This window comes from Oryza sativa, chromosome 2 (assembly GCF_034140825.1).
Source record: "Oryza sativa Japonica Group chromosome 2, ASM3414082v1".
Lineage (NCBI taxonomy): Eukaryota > Viridiplantae > Streptophyta > Magnoliopsida > Poales > Poaceae > Oryza > Oryza sativa.
In genome coordinates this window covers 12,880,370-12,899,553 of record NC_089036.1, presented here as the reverse complement: position 1 = coordinate 12,899,553, position 19,184 = coordinate 12,880,370, and the positions used below count along the sequence as shown (strand labels likewise).

Genomic DNA, 19,184 nt, shown 5'->3' with positions numbered 1-19,184 from the left:
TGAATGCAACCAACAGACATTATTAAAATAACCACACATGGAAAAATTGTAAAGTGCTTGACAATATGATGCTCGAACTTACCTACGGGTATATATTACAAAAGCTAATTAAGCAAAGATGATAAAACTGATAAGGGAGAATACTGCTAAAAGCATATTATATGAGCATTAAATCCAAATGATTTTACCGCCAGGAATTTCTTGGTATTCTACGATAAAAGTAAACTTTTTTTTTCCAAAACTGTGATGGAAAATTTTCTGCAGCAATATATTGACTAGGTTCTCCAATCCCATAGGAAAAAAAAATATTACACTTGAACTTATTTTGGACTGGAGAGCCTGTGGTCAATTGACTGCAGCTGCTCCCGGAGATGCTGGTTGTCCTCCAGCAAACGGTCATACTCAAGCAGCAGGCTTTCAGATTGTTTCCGAATAGCAAGAGCCTTGTCCTCAGCAACGTGGACTTCCTCTGTCTTTTCTTGGACTTGTAGCTTCAGTTTCTTCATATCCTCATTGAGAGCACCAATCTCTTCTTGGTATTTCTTTGTCTCCTCAGATCTTCCATGTTTTGCTTCCTCCAACATTTTATTATGCTTAGTTACGGCCTCAACATTCTTCTTTAGCCCACGTAGCTCTCTGATGTATTGGTGGAGCCGGTCAATAACTAGAGCAAGAAATAAGGAATACCCTGAAAGAATATCATAAATGCTCAGAACTTCAACATAGGACAATATACATACTGAACTAAGGAACACAGTGGAATACATTTTAGAACAATTAAAGACTATATTCCATATATATAGCTGCTAATTCCATCCTCACACCCCCTTCTCCAGCTTATGCCTTATAGGGGAGAAACAAAGCACCTTATGTGTCCCTACTTCACATCAATGTTCCACAAAATGAAAAAAAAAAACAGATCTGATGAAATTAGTGATTGCACTACTGAAACAGAAAAAGAAAATATTATGGGAGTGTAGCAAGCAAGAATTATTGAAATCAAACTTCCATTGGTGAAACTGTTAACATTAGCCCCACCCCACCCATCAGCCACAGCAATTGTCTAATGCAACTGTAGCATTAGGAGGCCATGGAATTATCTAGTTTGTTTCAGTATAAATCAGTTAAAGATTAGGAGGTTATTTTTAAAGTCTGAGTTATATTGAACTTTCAGCGCAGAAGTTATTGGTTCAAAACAGAAACATATTTACCCTCAAAAGAAAAACAGAAACATATTGCCCGATTAGTATATAAACATATCATGGGCCAGAACGGTGGTCCCACCTCATATTGCTCATATTTTGTCAAATTGCTTAATCTCCGAACAACCACTCACTATCTAATATAATGCATTTCACATATTCAATTTTTTTTTGCATGATATAGAACACACGTCCTACATAACAATTTTTTTTTCCTGAACTCATTTCTCTGTTACACCTTTACCGATTGGATTAAAACACTAATTTTGTGTAGTTTTTAGAACATATGAAATGCTGCCCGCCACTGATTATCCTTTTCTTAAAAAAGGTTGGAACAGTGTTTAGAAAAAATGAAACAAGTGTGCCATGAGAATATCTTGCGGTTAGATCAATATATGGTTTCAACTTTCTAATCCTCTACGATACTACAATAGATCCTAGTATACTATACCTCTATACCTAGCATAGCTTTAAAGTGACCAAGCCTGAACTAGTGTATTACACAAGTAAACCAAATGCTAAATTAAACTAACAACTGACAAGAGGACAAGTATAAACTTAACTGCCATTAAAGAAACTGGCTAACCTAATAGCTTTAGCTTGAAATATGATATGTTTTTAAATGAATTCGTGGGGGGGGGGGGACCTAGTGGCAAAGTTCTTATATGCATGAGAACATTTTCGTTTTATCAGAGGCAGCCTGAGATTTGAACATAATATGGACCATTTCACAACCCACATGCATGCAGACTTGGGATCTTCAACTGAACTAAGCAGATATGCACTTTCTATAACCATATTCAAGACCAAAACTTGTACAAGAGTGGGCAGTGGGCACAGCTGGCTGCACTGGCTCAGCCAATGATCTCCATGATAAGTAAGTTAACTGCTCGTTGTGTCACAGTGCATCTTAGAAGTCAAGGGCATGTCAGAACTATACATGCCAAGCTGGAAGTTAACAGGGTGGACAATTTAGAGGAGACGAATGTTGCAGTCTTGCAAATCAAAGATATCCTTGGCTGTGGTTCATGGTTAGGACTACCTTGGCATGGACATCAACGATATCAAAGGGTTTAAAGAAAAAGGCATAAGGGATATGCAATGTGCTTTGGAGTGAAAAGAACTCCAATTTTGAAAGAAAGAATGTCCACATTGGATGACTGAATGCAAAAGAAAGCACCGTGTAAACATAAAATATGCTGGGGGTTTACACATAAGTACATCACATAATGCAACCTTCATCAATAACGTATACTCATGCAACTAGTTATTTATGTGTTTTGGCCTTGCATAACCACTACCATGCAATCCTTAATACTTATTATATGGGAAAATTTCCTTAAATAACACAGAATATTTGCATTATCCATTATATGCACTCATTTTCTCATTGGCATAATGACATGTGGCCTGGACCCACATTATGAACGAAAGACAAATGTATTTCACGAGTAGTCAATACAGTACCATGTAAGGAATTAATCCTTCAGACAATCATTGCAACCATCAGTTTGTAGCTCTGCACCCTCAACGTGAAAGATTTTTTTTCCTATTCAGTTACTGATGATCATTATATAACTTCAAGCCATACAAGTACAAGTGTACAACAGACCACACTGGCACTACTGTAATACTTATGTTTACCTATATATATAATCTGACTACAGAACACAATGCATGCAACAGATGCAATAGAGAAAAAGGAAAATGTTGTCTATGTCACTAATGTTGAGCAGTTCTCGTTAACATAGTAGAAGAGTGGCATAGATGTGAGGTGCTTAAAATAAGTGGAATATACGAGAAGCATTTCCTAATGGTATAATCATTTTTTCCTTAGACTAAAAGATGAGTGTAGACAAGCAAGAAGCAACATTGTTGTATTTTCCACCCCCAAGTTCACACTGCACATTTTTATTGTCCTTACTCAGAACACTCATCAGATGTTGACTGCTACAGTCCATGGGATGAGCTCATAACAATCTTTTCAGTGGTGGAAAAGTATACTTTTTAGATAAATATGAAATCAAAACACAGAAACAGGAAACAGCTCAGATGGTCAGGCGGCAAGAAGCCCAACTGGCTGAGTTTAATTCCTCTCAAGGAACTGAGTTTGCTCCAGTCGAACAACTTGAGACTTTTCTTGAACTTTTGATGTATCGTTAGTACAAGAAAATGCCTAAATTAGACCATAAGATTATTTCACCTGTTCACTCCTGTTTGTGCATTCATCCCTGAGGCATGATTATGGGAATCAGCTCCAAGACCAGCTACGACTCTCTATAGCCTAAGCCATCATTTTATTCATTTATTCCTTCTAACATTTTCAGACACCTAAGGAAAGCGCGTCATTCAGTAGCGATCGGACTGAAGGTTTGTGCGAAATGGATTTCTACATTTGTGAAAAACGATACGACTACTGTTTAGTACGAAAGGACAAGCAATAAGGGTATCCCCAACCCAAGACGAAAGCGCATCGGGCCGGCGCACACGAGAACCGATTTGATCGAGTAGCCAACACCTACCCATGAGGGATGCCTCGAGGAGGTGCCGCGAGAAGAGGACCTGGTCGGTGGGCGAGAGGGAGGCGCCGCCGCCGCCGCCGCCGGATTCGGGGTCTCCCCCGGCGCGGCCGCTGATCTCGGCCATGCTGTAGAGCGTGGAGGCGAGCAGGGCGAGGACGACGCCGGCGACGGTCTTGACGGCGACGGGCGCGCGGCGGCCGCGCTTGAGGCGGTCGATCCCCATCACGGCGAGCTTCCGCAGCGGCGTCTTGAAGAGGAGCACCGCCGCCACGGCCGCCTCCGCCACGAGCACCAGGAACAGCAGCTGGATCATTTTGCCCTCGCGTGGATTGGTTTCGTGGTTCGATTCGATGGAATCGAGGAAGGAGGAGGAGGAGGAGGCGGCGTTTGGGGGTTTAGGGCTTCGGACGAGGCGGGGATCAGAAAATTTTCGTTTTGTTTTCTTCACTTGTACTCCAGTTTCTAGTTTCTACACACGATGACATGAATCTGGCTTCGATTTGGGGTTTGGAACAGACCATGCGCTGTAGTGTTGGATACTTGGATCACGGATAAACGTTCGGTTCCATAAGTGTGTACGGCCCAGCCCTATCGTTTCATGAAATAAGTGAAATGGTATATTTACAAATAAAAAGTAATTTATAAATAAAATTTTTATATACGTTTCTTAGTGATCTAAAAAGACTGAAAAATAAATCTAGATAAAAAAATTAATTTTAAATTTGAGGTTGAAAATTCAAATATTAGCTGATAAATATAAGCATAAGTATAAGAAAAAGATAAGGTTATATGTAGTGTTAAATCGAATCGTGGGACTCATGTTGAAAAAAAGAATCCCCCAATCATAGCCAAACTGCTACAGGCACAAACAATTCTTTACTCGGTTGGTTCTATCATATTTTAGACTGATTTTTAACATGCATGCGCCGACTATCACAATGTAGTATGGTTTCTTTTTAAGGTTAATCGGATCCGTACCATCAGAATTTGTTCAGTTTTAAAATATGTCATTACAATTTGTCTATTTGTAACGAAGTCATCGTAATTTTACAACTATATGAGATACGCCACTGCATACCCCTTCACTGTGTTTATCAAATTTTTTGGACCAAAATATCCGCATCTTCTCTGTTCATCCTTTCTTCCTTCCCTCTATCTCCTCTTCCAGACAATAAATTCTGACGAGATGTCGCACGTCCCGCTGGAAGAACTCCCTGCCGTTTCTGCTGCCTGGCGTGCTCTGCAGCTTTGTAGAAGGTGTCTGTTCCTCGGCGCCGCTGGTGAGAGCGCCCCGCAACGGCGCAAGGCGTCCAGGAACTCGGCGCGGCTGCTCGAGTGGAGCAGGTGGGGTAGCGACCTCCATGCTCACAGGACACGACATTCAGGGTGGCCGATCGCCTTGAGCACAGGCCAGAAGGATCATCAGGGGACAAGAAGAACATGGGATTAGTTAGCACAAGCCATTTTCTCCATAAATAAAAGGACCAAACCGATTACCTGAATTCAGATTAATCAGCAGAAACGTTCTTCACGTGACAAGATAATCCTTTTCACACAAATTTTCTTCCAAGTGTGAGACCCCTCAGATCTAAACACAATCGCAACCCCACAAAAATGAGAACTTTATCTCCATCACCCACAACAGCAAACACCCAGGAGAAATTTTTGAGTACCTCTGCTTAGATTCAGATCGATCCATGAGCACTTGCGAGAACCCCACAGGCCGCACCATTTGCAACTCGTCAGCGGTGGCGGCGGCGACGACAAGCACTGGAGCTCTCTCTCCTCAGTCTGTCTCTCTCCGCCGCAGTTACCGTAAATGGAGGCAGGGACCTGCTGCAGGCCTGCAGCATGACGCGGGTGGTTGCTCGTCGGAGTTCGTTGCCTGCAAAAGAAAAGAGAATGGAAAGGGAGAAAGGGATGAAAGAAGAAGACAGGGTATTTTGGTCTATATTTTTTTTATGAATGTAGTGAAAGGGTATGTAATGGCATATCTCCAATACATATGAAGTTATAATGGTATGTTTTAAAATTGGTAAATAGTAATGGTATTTTTCAAAACAGTGAAATTTATAGTGGCATGAATCTAATTAACCCTTGTTTTTATGTACTATAAAATCAATTTAAGCCTTACACGTACTGGAGCTGTTATCATAATTGTTTCTCTTTTTTTTTGTTTTTTTTTTACTTTTGCTTTTTTTTCTTCCAACAACTTTTTATTAATACTGTGACTTGGCGAGTGACATCATGTCTTCGTATTGGAGCCAAGACATCACTTCAGCTAGGAGAATTACTCATACAGCGTGATTTCTACTCCCTCCGTACCATTTTAAGTGTAGCCATGATTTTTCGTGTTCAACTTTGATCGTCCGTCTTATTTATTTTTTTTAAAAGAAAAATAATAAACATAAGTCACGTATAAAGTACTATTCATGTTTTATCATCTCATAACAATAAAAATACTAATTATAAAAAAATTTCAAATAAGACGGATGATCAAATTTGGGTACAGAAACTTATAGTTGCACTTATAATGGAACGAAGGGAGTATGTATTTGACTTTTTTTCTTCTAATTTTTAAATTTTGAAGTATTATTTCAATGGGCATTTAGACTTAGGAGAGGTCTCTGGTCCTAATTGGTCTACTCTTGATTATGCCCCTAATATCGTAGGATTTTGTATATTTTGGCGATTGCAAAAGGAATCTTATATTGGAACAGTTTGAGCGTCCTAGCACGTAAAACCATCACTAAGAGATCAAAGGTGGCTTTTTTTTTTTAACAATTCAAGTTTCTATGTATTGATGAGAGTATGGCTAACAGAAGCCCGAAGCAGATCGCAATCCTATATCTTTGGATTTCGTAAAAAAAAAATGGATCTAACAGTTGCATACCCAAAACTGAAATCCCCAATGCTGAACTTTCTTTGTTCTCCACTTCTGAGGAAGTGTTCTTGCTCCCTATCCTAGATAGCGAGGAGGGAGGGCTGCTATATCATGTGGTATCGAGGAGGGAGCATTGGAGGCCATTCACTTTTTTATCTTAGAGAATCAAGTTTAGGATATGTCTTGAAGAGATATATCTTTTAAAGCTTAACCATCTCGTCAGAGATTCCAAAAAAGAAAAAGATGTAGGGAAATATTTTTGGGCTACCGCTAGACAAGCTCTTAATCTATAATATTTTTAAAGACTCTGTGATGGTGGTTATGCCATACCCTGTAAGTTTAAGTGCCTTAATTTGGTTTTGTTGATTAATGACAAATCTAATTATATGAGACTAACAATTTTATGAGCTTTTGTTTGACTAGTCTCATTTGGATATGAAAGTAAAAATGATGAGATGTATGTATTAAACTTCACATATTCTAACTTGGTCTCTCTTGTGGATCCAAAATATAGTGTGAGCTCTCTCATTGATCTTGATTGATTATGTGCATATGTGTTCCTTTATATCCATATGTATGCACATCTTGAGGGGGAGGTTATTCTATATTTTGTTTATTATAAGATTTCCATCTTGATTTGAAATCATCTTTCATCTCATCTCTTTATATTGTTTATATCGGATTATTATCTATCACAAAAGAGAGAAAATATTGAAAGATCTTGGATTAAACAATTTGTGTAATTGTTGCTTTGGTGATAGATGATAAACCGATGTTTATGGGATTAACCTCTCTTTTACATAAGTTTTCAACAAGGTTATTTCCCGATAATGAGATGTGGTAGATATGCATTCTTTGGTGATGGACCTTAATCATGACAAGGATGAAATTCATGGAGATAAAGTGATATGTATCACTTCTTATCTCCTACTTTTTGATAGGTTCATATATATGATTTCCATATTATTGTTATATAAGTGTGAGACTAATGTTTACTTGAGTCTTATCTTATTTAGTCTCCTTTACATTGAGAACATGGAGATCATGAAGGTATGTGTTTTTTGTTTATCTTTATCATTGCTACATGCCTTCTCCATGTGTATAGGATAAACCCCATTGGTTCTTCATAACTTATGCATACACTTGCCTCTCTTGTATATTTATTTGTATGCATATATTTAGGGGGAGCAAATCCTATACATTTATTGTTCACCTATTATTTATATTGGATCTTTGCATTTGAGCTTGCATACGAGTATATGACACTTGCGATGTTAATGAATACTCAACAAACATATCTATATATTTCATATGCAACCGGTTGGTCACCAAGTGGAGGATGACAATCGATTTGTTGGTACTAATGTTCTCCTTTGAGATGTGTAAAGGAATAGGTCTAATTGTGATGAGGCTAATGGATGACACTATGGGTTGATGGTCACCAAGCCAAGGACATCGCCATGTCGACAAGAATGAAGTCAAGATTGTGATGAGAAGAAAGCCTTAACAAAGGATGGTCAAGACCTCGGCATAAACATGGTTCAAGCGAATGGTCACGAGTGTTGATCTTGACTCAAGCATTGACCCCAAGTTGGATGGCACAAGGCAAAGGTATAATTGAATTAAGAATGTTTTCGTAGTCTTTTCTCGGTCTTGGTGTTTGGTGTAGACCGGATTTGCTAGATAGGCACCATACTATCAAGAGGGGCCTATGAAGCAAGCACGTAGATGATCTTGTGCCATATTAGTTCATATGCATGTAGGTGCATTTGGTGGTCTTGTCTAGCCAAGTGTGATGAGTTTTCTCATGTCCCAAACAAAGAGAGAAGTTGGTATGTCCAATAGGAGTGAGTGACATCTTGTGGGTATGTCCGGTGGATATCCTTTGGAGAGTGAGCCCTTTCTCCCTGAATTAAGTTGTGTTTCTTGGATGAATTATTCATGGGTTGGATAGCCCTTTGAATAAGCTTTCCATAGAGTCCAAGAACGCCAAATTCCGAGATCCAAGTCAAGAGATATCGCCGTTTTACTAACGGTTGGTTGTGTTGAAAAGTGACCTGCGGTGTGACCGTGGGCCTTAGGTCGGTCTGACCGGGGCTGTTAGCCGGTCTGACCGGCGTGGTAAGGCCGGTCTGACCGGCCCTACTGGTCTATTTGCACTGGTCTGGTGTTTGGTGGCGATACAGAGCCGCCAGAGCCGCAACCGGTCAGACCGAGCCGATGGCGGTCTGACCGAGCCATGGACGGTCTGACCGGCCACTACACTGCGGTTAGACCGGCCAGGTTGAGTGGGCTCAGTGATTACCCTGTAACGGCTAGTTTTCTAGCCGTTACAAAGTAGTCCGGTCTGACTGTCCACTCTATGGCGGTCTGACCGGCAGAGCACAGAGTTGGGGATTTCGACTCCAATGGCTAGTTTTGGTGGTTGGGGGTATATATATCCACTCCCCAGCAGCAAGGGTAAGGTTTTGGCACTCCATTGCATTATCTTAAACCCTTGCAAGAGCTCTCACACCCTTGTGCACTTAGTTTATCTAGTAAGGTGTTAGAGAGTGAGTTAAGCCAATCCAAGTGCATTGCTTCATTGTTATAGCTAGTGTGGCACTTGATCATCCTCGGCAAGCATCCTAGACTTGTTACTCTTGGAGGTTGCCGCCTCCTAGACGGCTTGTGGAGGTGTTGCCTGGTGACCTCTCTGAGGAGATTGTGGAGGAGGCCCGATGCTGATTGTGAGTTGGTTTGGAGTTCACCACCTTCGGAGTGAAGGAAGAACTACCCTAGTGATCGAGGCTTGGGTAGTCCTCTCCATGGGCCGGCTCCCACCTTGCCCACCCCTTGACGAAGGGGGCGTGCGGTAGCTTCGTGGTTGAGCGGTGGAGTTGAGCTTGCCTCAACGGGGATTAGGAAACCGACGAGTTTCCGAACCTCGGTGAAAAATCCCTTGTCTCTTATCTCATTTATTTGTTGCATTTACATTTGAGCAAGTTTACATACTAGAGCTTATTTGTGCTATTTCCACCCTAGGCTTGCAAACCTTAACATAGGCTAGCTTCTTTGTGCACTTACTTGAGACTAGTTGATTTAGGTTTTGAATTGTGCAAAACCGTTTTGATTTACGCTTCCGCATACAAAAGCCGGTTTTAGCCAAAAGTTTTAAAACCCTTTAGTCGGCTTCCTTGATTCTACATACCCACCTAGCTGACAAGTGGGGGCCACCATCTATCTTTTGGGTCCATCATTATTAACCAACAATGTACTAGACTGAGAATATCTATTTGCTTCATGTACACTGTATAACATATCATATCATCATTAGTCAGAGTGTGAGAGTGATGGTTTAGTTTTAGTCAACTCATCTAATATAATTAGAGCCCATTGCAACGTACGGGTATTTTTCTAGTGTTCTATAAAAGATATAAGGTGTATTACTTGTGTTTACATAAGACCCTACCATATTTTATCTAAAAACAATAGATGCATTTGCAAATCCAAGGGCGGGATCAAAGTTATTTTATAAAAGAAACTTTTATAAAATCACTATCACAATTAACCAACAACACTATAATGGTTATGGTATTGTAGTGGAGTTGTATGTGTAGAACTCTACCTATTAGGGTTTAAATCCTAATACTTATAAATATAGCATGTGCGAGTACGCTTAGTAATTTTGTGAAACCAGTAAAACTTAAATATAACTAGTATTTGCTATGGAAATTTTATTATCAATTTACTCATCAATATTAAAATTTAATGGAGTTGCTGATGAACCCGGGCGGGCAGAGCCAGAAAGATTTTTGAACCCGAGTAAACTTTAATATAATTAGAATTTGCTATAGAAATTTCATCATCAATTTACTCATCATTATTAAAATTTAATTGAGTTTTCGCTGGCGAGACCAGGCGATGGCTCCGCCCCTGCATGTATGCGGATACTAGCAAGGGCGGAGGTGGTAAGTTATCAGGAGTAGGGCTCAATCATGTAGTTTATCTGAAGTTTAGTGTTGGCTCAAGCCCAAGCTACCCTTCACGTGGCTCTGGCACTCCGCTGCTGGATACTGGGTACACGACCATCCTTCTGAGTTTAGCACACATTTATACACATGTAGATGTATCTTTAATAGGGATTTAGTTAGTTCATATATAGATTTAATATTGGGTCTCTCTTGAGCCATTGAGACGCACTTGTAAGTGTGGTATGTGTGTGGTAGTATGCCGCTCAGCCGCTGTGTGTCATGTGTATATACTGCTGAGGTGCGTGTGCGTCTTCCATACAATCTAATAAATAATAATTTGTTTTGTCACGTTCTCACGTAGTATCGAATTGAGATTTTTGGCAGCGCGCGAGCCATGCTCCTATCATGCATATTCTCCAAGCTGGCAAAACAACACCTGACTATCAACACTGTAGTCAATCACAATAGGTTTGCACAAGCAGGATGCAGGATGCCAAGAACACTCCCAACAACCAATATGCATAGACAACCCTTTTATTGCCTCTCGGTGCCTCACTACCTCCCCGATACATACTCCTGGGCTCCTGGCTAGTAGCTACTGATCACTACTGAGACAGACGACGTAGTCGGCCAAATGGACAACCCATGAAACAAAAAGATGTACACACATATCGACCGGTTAACTGAAACAGGAAAGCAGAGGGATGAAGAAGATCTATCGCCACCGGGGACGGCGAGTGGCCGGCCGGCCGGCCGGCGAGCTAGGGGCCAAGAGGCTAGAGCATGTCCCTCAGCACCATGATCGCCGCCGCGTGCTTTTCCTGCAGAGATTGACATCAACGAGCCGCGCGCGCGCCATTAGTTACGCATGCAGCATTTGATCGAGAACACATATGCCACTTCGTGCAAAAGGCAAAAAGCGCAGGCCCAGTTTAATTAATTAGCGCGCGAGAGATGATATGGCTCACTCACCTTGTCGCGCGCCCTGTCCCGGACGCCGCTGCACACCGGTCGGCCACGCTCGTCGTACAGTATCATCCCGCTGAACCGCGGCAGCTGGCACTTGACGCCCATCAGCACCTTCCTCTGCCATATCGGCCGTGCCGGCGTGCCACCCGCCGCCACCGTCAAAGCCGCCTCCGCCTCCGCCCCGCACTTCACCACCTTCTCCGCCGCTTCCTCCTCGATCTCCAGCACGTCGGCGTCAGCGTCGACTCCCAGTAGCCCGTACGGGCCACCACACCCGCCGCCAGCGCCAACGCCTCCCACGTCCTCCGCGCCGGCAACCTCGCCGCGCCGCCGCCCCGCGTAGACGACCTTCTCCTTCCACACGGCCACGGATGACATACAGATCCCCATTAGCAGCTAGCTCGCTCGTGCTCGAGTTCGAGCAAACGCCAACGCCAATGAATCGAGGATGGATCAGGACGGCGAGACAGCTAGATTAGCTAGGTAGCGGTGTAGCAGCTTGTAGTACGTGGTGGTGGTGGTGAGCTTTCTTAAGGCGGGTGGCGCCAAGAATGAGCCAATGCGCGCACAGGCCGCCCGTGACCGCGACGCCGAGAGTGCCGCACACTCCTTGCGCCCGCTTGCCGCTTGCGGAGTCATTGAGCGCGCGGCCTGGATCGATCGATGCGTGTATTTACGTTTCACCGTTTGGCGTCCTGCGCGCGCCGCCCGGCGCGTGCATGTGAAGCATGCCCAGCTTGGCAAAATGGCGATGATTTTGGCAAGGACTGGTGGTTTACGGAGTAGGAGTAGTAGTTTTCTTGAGATTGGAGTAACCAAATCTTCTCGGTAGGGTTGGTTGGGGTGCCTTAACTTGAGTGGTGGAGGTGGGTTAATGTGCTGTGGTGTCATTGCTTGGGTTACTAGATTGGTTTCCAAGAAATGTACTTACTGGTGTAATTGTGGAAATGTACCTACCAGTGTAATTGTGGAAAAATGAAGGTAATCACAAGTGTTTTAGTGCATGTGGTAACTGATGCAGGGACAAATTTAAGTTGGAACCTTGTGAATAGAGTGCACATGTAATATACTTTAGGATAAAACTGTATTATTTTCCTTTTGTTTTTGTTTGGAACTCATAAAATTTTGTTACTGTTTAGTCAAGTTACATACTCCTATTACAGTTTAAATACTAAAGGAAACAGCAACAGATGATGGGGATACATTCTTTAAAGCCTTTTCGAGCAACTGCAGGGGGCTTTCTTCGTCCATCCAGGAACGACAGCACCCAAGACATTCTTGAGCAACTAGCTAATGATTTCGAGATGGTCCTGACTGTCAAGATTGAAGTCCAAAAATCATGTCAATACAATTTAGCTCAGTCTCGATGGTTTGGAGCTCTCCTAGCAAGTAGAAAAAACACAAAAATTCAAAGCAGCAAGTTCAGTTGCATTAAAATATCTGCCATTCAATTTTTAGGACAGAATAAATCCCTACTCGTGATTAGAAGAGCTAGGTTCCCACTAAAGAAAATAAGCTGATATCCAAAGACAAAACAATGAGAATCAGCACTGACCTGTCACTAGGTACTTCAACGGTCTCTTCGGAGCAACAACCCAGTGGTGACAGAGATGATAAACAGTTCATGGCACCTAATTGCGGAAATCAGGAGGTACAGTCTCTTTTGTGAAGTATTCTTTTCTCACTGTCTCGACATCACAAAATCTCACCTTATGTGCAGGAATAACAACAGTGAAGGGGTAAGATTAAGTGCCATTTGCTAAATAACTTCTATGCAGAGGGGTAGAGAGGGAAGCTGACCAGTGATGCATATTGTTTCAACAAAGGTTTAACAAGCTGCCACATCGGCTGAAACACAAACGGTGCATCAACAAAAAGAACTTGCCCGAGCCGCTTTGGGTAGTAATAGTAGAACACATCAATCTGAACAAAGTTAGGGAAGTAGGGTAAACAGGAGTACAGAAAACAAAATGGTTTGTGGAAAATATGCATCAAGCGTGGAAGCCAGCAAGTTTCAATGGTTCAACTAACATAATAGTACAAACTTATGATCGTAGAATATATACAGGACATGGTCTGTTTTTAGTACTCCCTCCGTTTCATATTATAAGTTGCTTTGACTTTTTTTAAGTCAAACTTCTTAAAAGTTCGGCCAAGTTTATAGAAAAATATAACAACACTTATAGTATCAAATTAGTTTCCTTACATCAAGCATTGAATATATTTTGATAGTTTGTTTGTTTTGTATTGAAAATGTTACTATAATTTTCTCCCTACTAAACTAAAAGAAGTTCTGAGGCTTAGGGCTAACTTTAGGCTAACTTTAGATTTTCATTGATTGATTGGTAATAAAGTACATGGGGTCCCTTTATATATAAGGACAGATTTGACATCGAAGGAACTAATCTCTAGTATTTTAGAAACCAATCCAATATCTACGGCTCTAACTTTCTTATAAACCTCATATCTTTTCTAACTAGATAATATATCATGACTTACTCCTAACATATCATGCCTAATCTGCTGCATGGGCTTGGCCCATGCCCATAACATAGAGCAGGCAATTCTTGTTTAGTAATGATGTTAGTTAGCATTCTTATACTATTACAAACTGGTATTTAATGAAAGTAACTTTTTTTTTATCTTTGATAAACAAAGGCAAACCGGTTGAAAGAGTCAATTAGGCCTAGAGGGGGGGGGGGGGGTGAATAGGCTAATTCAAAAACTCAAGTAAACGCGGGAGTAGGAATTTTCGGAATTTCCGAAAATGACAGAGTATGCGTAATTCAAAGTAAATTCTAGATCTAGCTGCCTACAACAGGAAAATACTAGCACAAACAACAACTAGACCTATAGCAGCACAAACAAGCAAAGCTAGAGGAGTGAGGATGCTGCACAATGAGTTGTTCCTCGAGTTCGAATCCTTTAGGGGATTCTACTATCCATTGAGGAGCTCACAAAGAGCCGGGTCTTCGCTAAACCTTTCCTCAAGAGATTGCACAAAGCACTCCTTCCACTAGTGATATCTCTTCCCTTTCGGAGGTGAGATCCGACCTTCACAAACTTCTCCTGGCCAACCACACGTACATTGGTGGCTCGAGAGTGACACCTAGCCACCTAGGAGTCCTCAACCTCCGAGAGTAACAAATGATGCAATGAACTCCCGGAGACGATGCAAGTGCTCACAAATCTTCACGAAGCCAACAAGCACTCACACAAACTCGAATCCACAACTCTCTCTCACACACACCAAATCCAAGTCAAACACGGGTGGAAAGGGGAAACAAGAAAGCAAGGCTCAAAATTACTTTCAAACACGTCCGAAAATTTCCAGAAACGTTTTTTGGTGCGCAGACATTTTCGGAAATTCCAAAAATGGATTTCGGACAGCTTCAAAAATTTACAGAAACATTTTGCCTTCACTGTCATTTTCGGGAATTCCGAAAAGTAGTTTCGAACGGGTCCGAAAATTTACATAATCGATTTTGGCTTCTCAGTCATTTACGGAAATTCCAAAAATCAATTTCGGACAACTCCGAAAATTTCCAGAAGCGAAATTCAGTTATGTCTATTTTCGGAAACTCCAAAAATCTGTTTCAGACAACTCCAAAAATTCCCAGAACACAGAAACTGAGGAGAAACCCTTTTAAAAATAGATTTTGAGCACATACATCACTCCTCATACGTCAATGCATCATCTCTCTTAATAGTACGGCTTTCCTAGTGACCCAAAGAAATAAAAATAAACAAGATCACCTTTTGCTCATTGCAGCAACTCATGATTTTGTCGCATTCGTTGAGATATGCATTGCGCTACAAATCGTCATAGACTAACAATCCTTCACATTCACTTAAATAAAATTGCTAGTCCTCTCTAATCGTATTGTCATTAATCATCAAAACAATTAGGGGCCTACATGCACTTTCACCAGTGATAATTGTATGCATGTTCAACCCTCCAATGACTTAGCAATTAATCTGAAATGCTTGGTTAGTAGCTTCTGAGGGACAACTACGTAGTTGGGAATAGCATAGAATGAATGAACACAACTTACCAAAAACTTCAAAAACTGGAGATCACCATTTTCCACCTGAAATCCTCGAAGATCAAAAATGCCAAGTATATTCTCTGTTCCCAAGGGAAGTCTACTCAATGCCTTCTCAACTAAAAAGGCACACAACTTCTCATTTTCAACTGGATCTTGTTTCTGTAATTGTGTGGACCAGTAACATAACTGAGATTATCAGAAAGATAGACACTAAACAGAAATCAGAGTACAAAGTCAAAATGAAGCTGTGTTGTGTAAATATGTAAATCATGTTTTTAGTTGCTCTCAGACACTCTAAGTTCTAATGATATGCCACAAATAATTCTGTAGTTCTACACTTCTACTTTGTTCCATGTGCTGTTCTAATGCTTTGAGAATGCCTGTACCCACTATTTAGGCTAAGAAACATCAAAAGTTCAACATGTCTAAATCATGGTTAACAACATAAAGAACTTACAGAAGGGAAATGCTTTGACGCCACCACTACTAGCACAGGTCTACCATAGATGTCAAAAGAATCATGCACATATGCTTTGCCAGTTTGATACAACCCTTTAACCGATTCTTCTGATAATTCTGAGACTTGAAAATCCTGGCGCCATTTCTAATGTGGATGTAAGGAACACTCATTAACAAATAGGATAATGTAGATAATATAACATAGAGCTTTACCAAGGGGGTGTGATTTTAGGTCAACTCTGTGAATAGGAACAAGTGTAGTTCTTAGCAATTAAGGTTCAAGCATGTAATGCCTTCTCCCAGAAAATGAGATACAACTTGTAAAAGAATTGGAAGACGTATATGAAACACTGTACAGTTAAGCATATGCAAGTTTAGAAAAGAGAATATGGCACTAGTTTGACTGAATCACTTAAATTCCAGTTTCCACCAGAACTCAATATTCCCATCAGCGAATGTATCCAAATAGCACATTATGTATTAAAAATTCTTGCGGTAAAGTGTAAAAGTAAGCGGCACTATTGAACTTAGAAATATCTGGCTCTATTATGCTTTTTCAATACCTTACATGGATTGTGATTTTAAGAAAAACATTCATTATAGAGGCACTATAGAACAGAACAATCTAGGTTTCATAAAGAAAATTATGAACGAAACAATAGGCTAAAACAAGAGCATTTATCGTAACAGGAAATGAATGTCATATTTCTCATGTCAGCACAGTTTGTAGGATACAATGGCCTTGGTCAGTTTAGAAACTGTTTCATCGACGGAGAGCTTCCTGTCCTTCAAGAACCAGAGGATCATCTCCTCATCATCCCTCCCGTTCCTGCCCGTCGGGAGGCCCGGATGCTCCCTCTCCAGCCGTTCTTTGACCTCCAAGACGAGCTTCACAGCACATGGATAGAAGCAAATACAAGCAAGCAAGTCACGATCTACGTCTCTATCCTATCTACGCATCCAGAACATACGGGGGGTTGCTGGCACCTTGGAGGAGGAGGTGGAGGTGCCGCCGCTGGGAGGAGCGGTGCTGCAGCAGTGCACAACCCCTCTCCTGGCGAGACCCCGCAGGGGCGGCGGAGCTCGGGCGACGGAGCGGAAGGAGCAAGCTGCAGCCATCGCCTGCGGTTCTCCTCTCTCTCTCTCTCTCTCTCTCTCTCTCTCTCGTGAGGCGCTCGGATCGAGCAGGAGACGGGTTGTGAGCGACGGAGCGAGGGATTGGGGAAGAACTGGAGGAAGAAGGGTGGAACAGGAAAAACTGTTGAGGTGTGGGTAGAGAGGGATGCTCACCGGCGAGTGACGATGCGGTGGAAGCAGGAGGACGCCGGGCGCCACCTCTCCTCGCAGGATGGGGATCGGCGCAAGCGGCAGGCGAGGAGAAGAAACTCGAGGCCGAGGCCGGATGGGATGGATTAGGATGCTCACCGGCGAGCGAATGCGGCGGGAGCAGGAGAACGCTGGCGCCACCTCTGCTAGCAGGATGCCAGCGGCAGGCGAGGAGACGGGACGGATTGGGGAGGCGGAGCCGCGGAGGTCGTGCAGCGGTTTGCTGCCGTATACTCATACGCACAGGCTGGAATGTTTTCATCTCCCAAAAAAGTTCATCTAAGGTCCCTTATCTTGTCATTGAGTTTTAAACGGTCCTGAACCCTCTAATATTGTAAAACCAGGTCACTTTTGATCCCAAGGTAGTATCTTTTCGGTTTTATTGACATGGCGGCTGAGTCCCACATAGATCCTACAAGTCAACCGGCAATCTTCTTCCACCTCACTCCCCTCTACTCCCATCTCAACCCAAACCTCCAGGGCATCCGTCAATGGGTGAGAAGAAGGGTGTCGGTCGGCGGGGAAAAGCTCGATGGCGGAGGCCACCGGCTGACGTGGCTCCCAATAGCCGGGAGCGCTCACATCATGGACTTGCGCACGCGGGGAGTGCGGTGCAGGTCCCAACTACAATTGCAATGTCGTCTTCACCTGCACGCGCGAAGGATGGGGCTTCTGCCTCGTCACGCTGGCCAAGCTCCTATCCCCCAAGCTCATACTCCCCCACCCCTCGTCGAGTTGCTCAAAAGCCGATGTGTTCAGGTGTCCCCGAGCTCTGCCTCTCATTCGCAGAGGCGCACGCGCGGTTCCACCGCATCGTCTTCGAGGTCAACTCCATCTACACCATATTGCGGTTGCATCGTCCCCAACGCATGCGCCCTTCTCACCGCTCGCCACCGCCAAGCTTCTTGTTGGCTGCCAGCCTTCTCCCCACTCATCGCCAGGCGTCGTCGTCGGGCTTCTACCTACCGTTGCCGCCTAACAACCGCCACCCTTCTCCCTACTGGTCACCGGCCACCACACACTTCTCCCGTGATTCAGCGTCTGGCATCCTCTTCGCGTGCATGCACGGACACTCATGGAGTCAGTGGTGCTCGCAACTATGCTCAGGCGTCGCAACATACTCCATCTCCCAACTCTTGGAGATCCTCTCGCCAATCTTGACGGTGTGGCTGCATACGACCATGATACGGACGCGGTGCAGATGCGCGACGAACTGCTATGCAACGATGTAGCAGTGTAACCCAAGGGGACAACATGTCGGGAGCCCTTCCTACTTCGCTTCTTCGCGCTCTTCGCCGTGTAGGTCCATGACGCAGTCGTCAGTCGCCACTCTTCTCCCCACCTGTTGCCGGCTGCCCTAGAGGTCTGGGTTGAGATGGGAAGAAAGGGGAGATAGGTGGGCGAAGATTATCGGTTGACATGCGGGACCCCACATGGGCCCCACGCTGACTCAGCCACCACATCACCAAAACTGGGGAGCAATAGTGCCTTGGGACCTAATGTGACCTGGTTTTGCAAGATTAGGGATATGTTATATTTGGTATTTCAGTTCAGGGACAATTTTGAAACTCGATGACTAGGGACCTCAAGTGAACCTTTTCCTTTCATCTCTCTCGTTTATCTTTCTTTTAAGAATATCAAAGATGCTCGTGCGTTGCGACAGGAAATCCAAATTACATATGTTATTTTTTTTCGTGTACGGTGGCGGAGAGTTAGATGATGGATATTTGGGGGCCTTTTTTCATGAACCTGGGTGGGTCTCATGCAAATATTCATTGGTCGTAATTATCCAACTAAAATGTGACTGAATGGTGGGCTGT

The 19,184-nt window shown here is 42.9% G+C and overlaps 3 protein-coding genes and 1 long non-coding RNA gene across 5 annotated transcripts; all 4 read right to left on the bottom strand.

Moving 5' to 3' along the window:
• On the bottom strand, nt 1-4,156 carry LOC4329170 (uncharacterized). The gene is made up of 2 exons (XM_015767827.3): nt 3,725-4,156; nt 1-688 (listed from the first exon to the last, which is right to left on the bottom strand). Exons 1-2 carry the CDS (start codon nt 4,035-4,037, stop codon nt 321-323), a joined length of 681 nt encoding a protein of 226 aa, XP_015623313.1. The 5' UTR covers nt 4,038-4,156; the 3' UTR covers nt 1-320.
• A 521-nt stretch (nt 4,157-4,677) lies between these two features.
• Nucleotides 4,678-5,610, bottom strand: LOC107280090 (uncharacterized). Its single transcript, XR_001543150.3, has 3 exons — nt 5,398-5,610; nt 5,222-5,312; nt 4,678-5,122 (listed from the first exon to the last, which is right to left on the bottom strand). It is a non-coding gene; the product is annotated as an uncharacterized lncRNA (long non-coding RNA).
• Nucleotides 5,611-11,079: 5,469 nt separating this feature from the next.
• On the bottom strand, nt 11,080-12,163 carry LOC4329169 (uncharacterized). The gene is made up of 2 exons (XM_015767387.3): nt 11,534-12,163; nt 11,080-11,382 (listed from the first exon to the last, which is right to left on the bottom strand). The coding sequence occupies exons 1-2, from the start codon at nt 11,918-11,920 to the stop codon at nt 11,338-11,340; spliced, it is 432 nt and encodes a 143-aa protein (XP_015622873.1). The 5' UTR covers nt 11,921-12,163; the 3' UTR covers nt 11,080-11,337.
• A 434-nt stretch (nt 12,164-12,597) lies between these two features.
• Nucleotides 12,598-17,567, bottom strand: LOC4329168 (uncharacterized). Of its 2 annotated transcripts, none has more exons than XM_015767384.3 (7): nt 17,026-17,567; nt 16,774-16,926; nt 16,037-16,183; nt 15,586-15,738; nt 13,331-13,453; nt 13,086-13,239; nt 12,598-12,912 (listed from the first exon to the last, which is right to left on the bottom strand). In XM_015767384.3, the coding sequence occupies exons 1-6, from the start codon at nt 17,155-17,157 to the stop codon at nt 13,162-13,164; spliced, it is 786 nt and encodes a 261-aa protein (XP_015622870.1). In that variant the 5' UTR covers nt 17,158-17,567; the 3' UTR covers nt 12,598-12,912; nt 13,086-13,161. The 2 variants fall into 2 exon arrangements, with proteins under 2 accessions (XP_015622870.1, XP_015622872.1); XM_015767386.3 differs by having other exon boundaries at nt 12,598-12,844.
• Between the last annotated feature and the right edge of the window lie 1,617 nt (nt 17,568-19,184).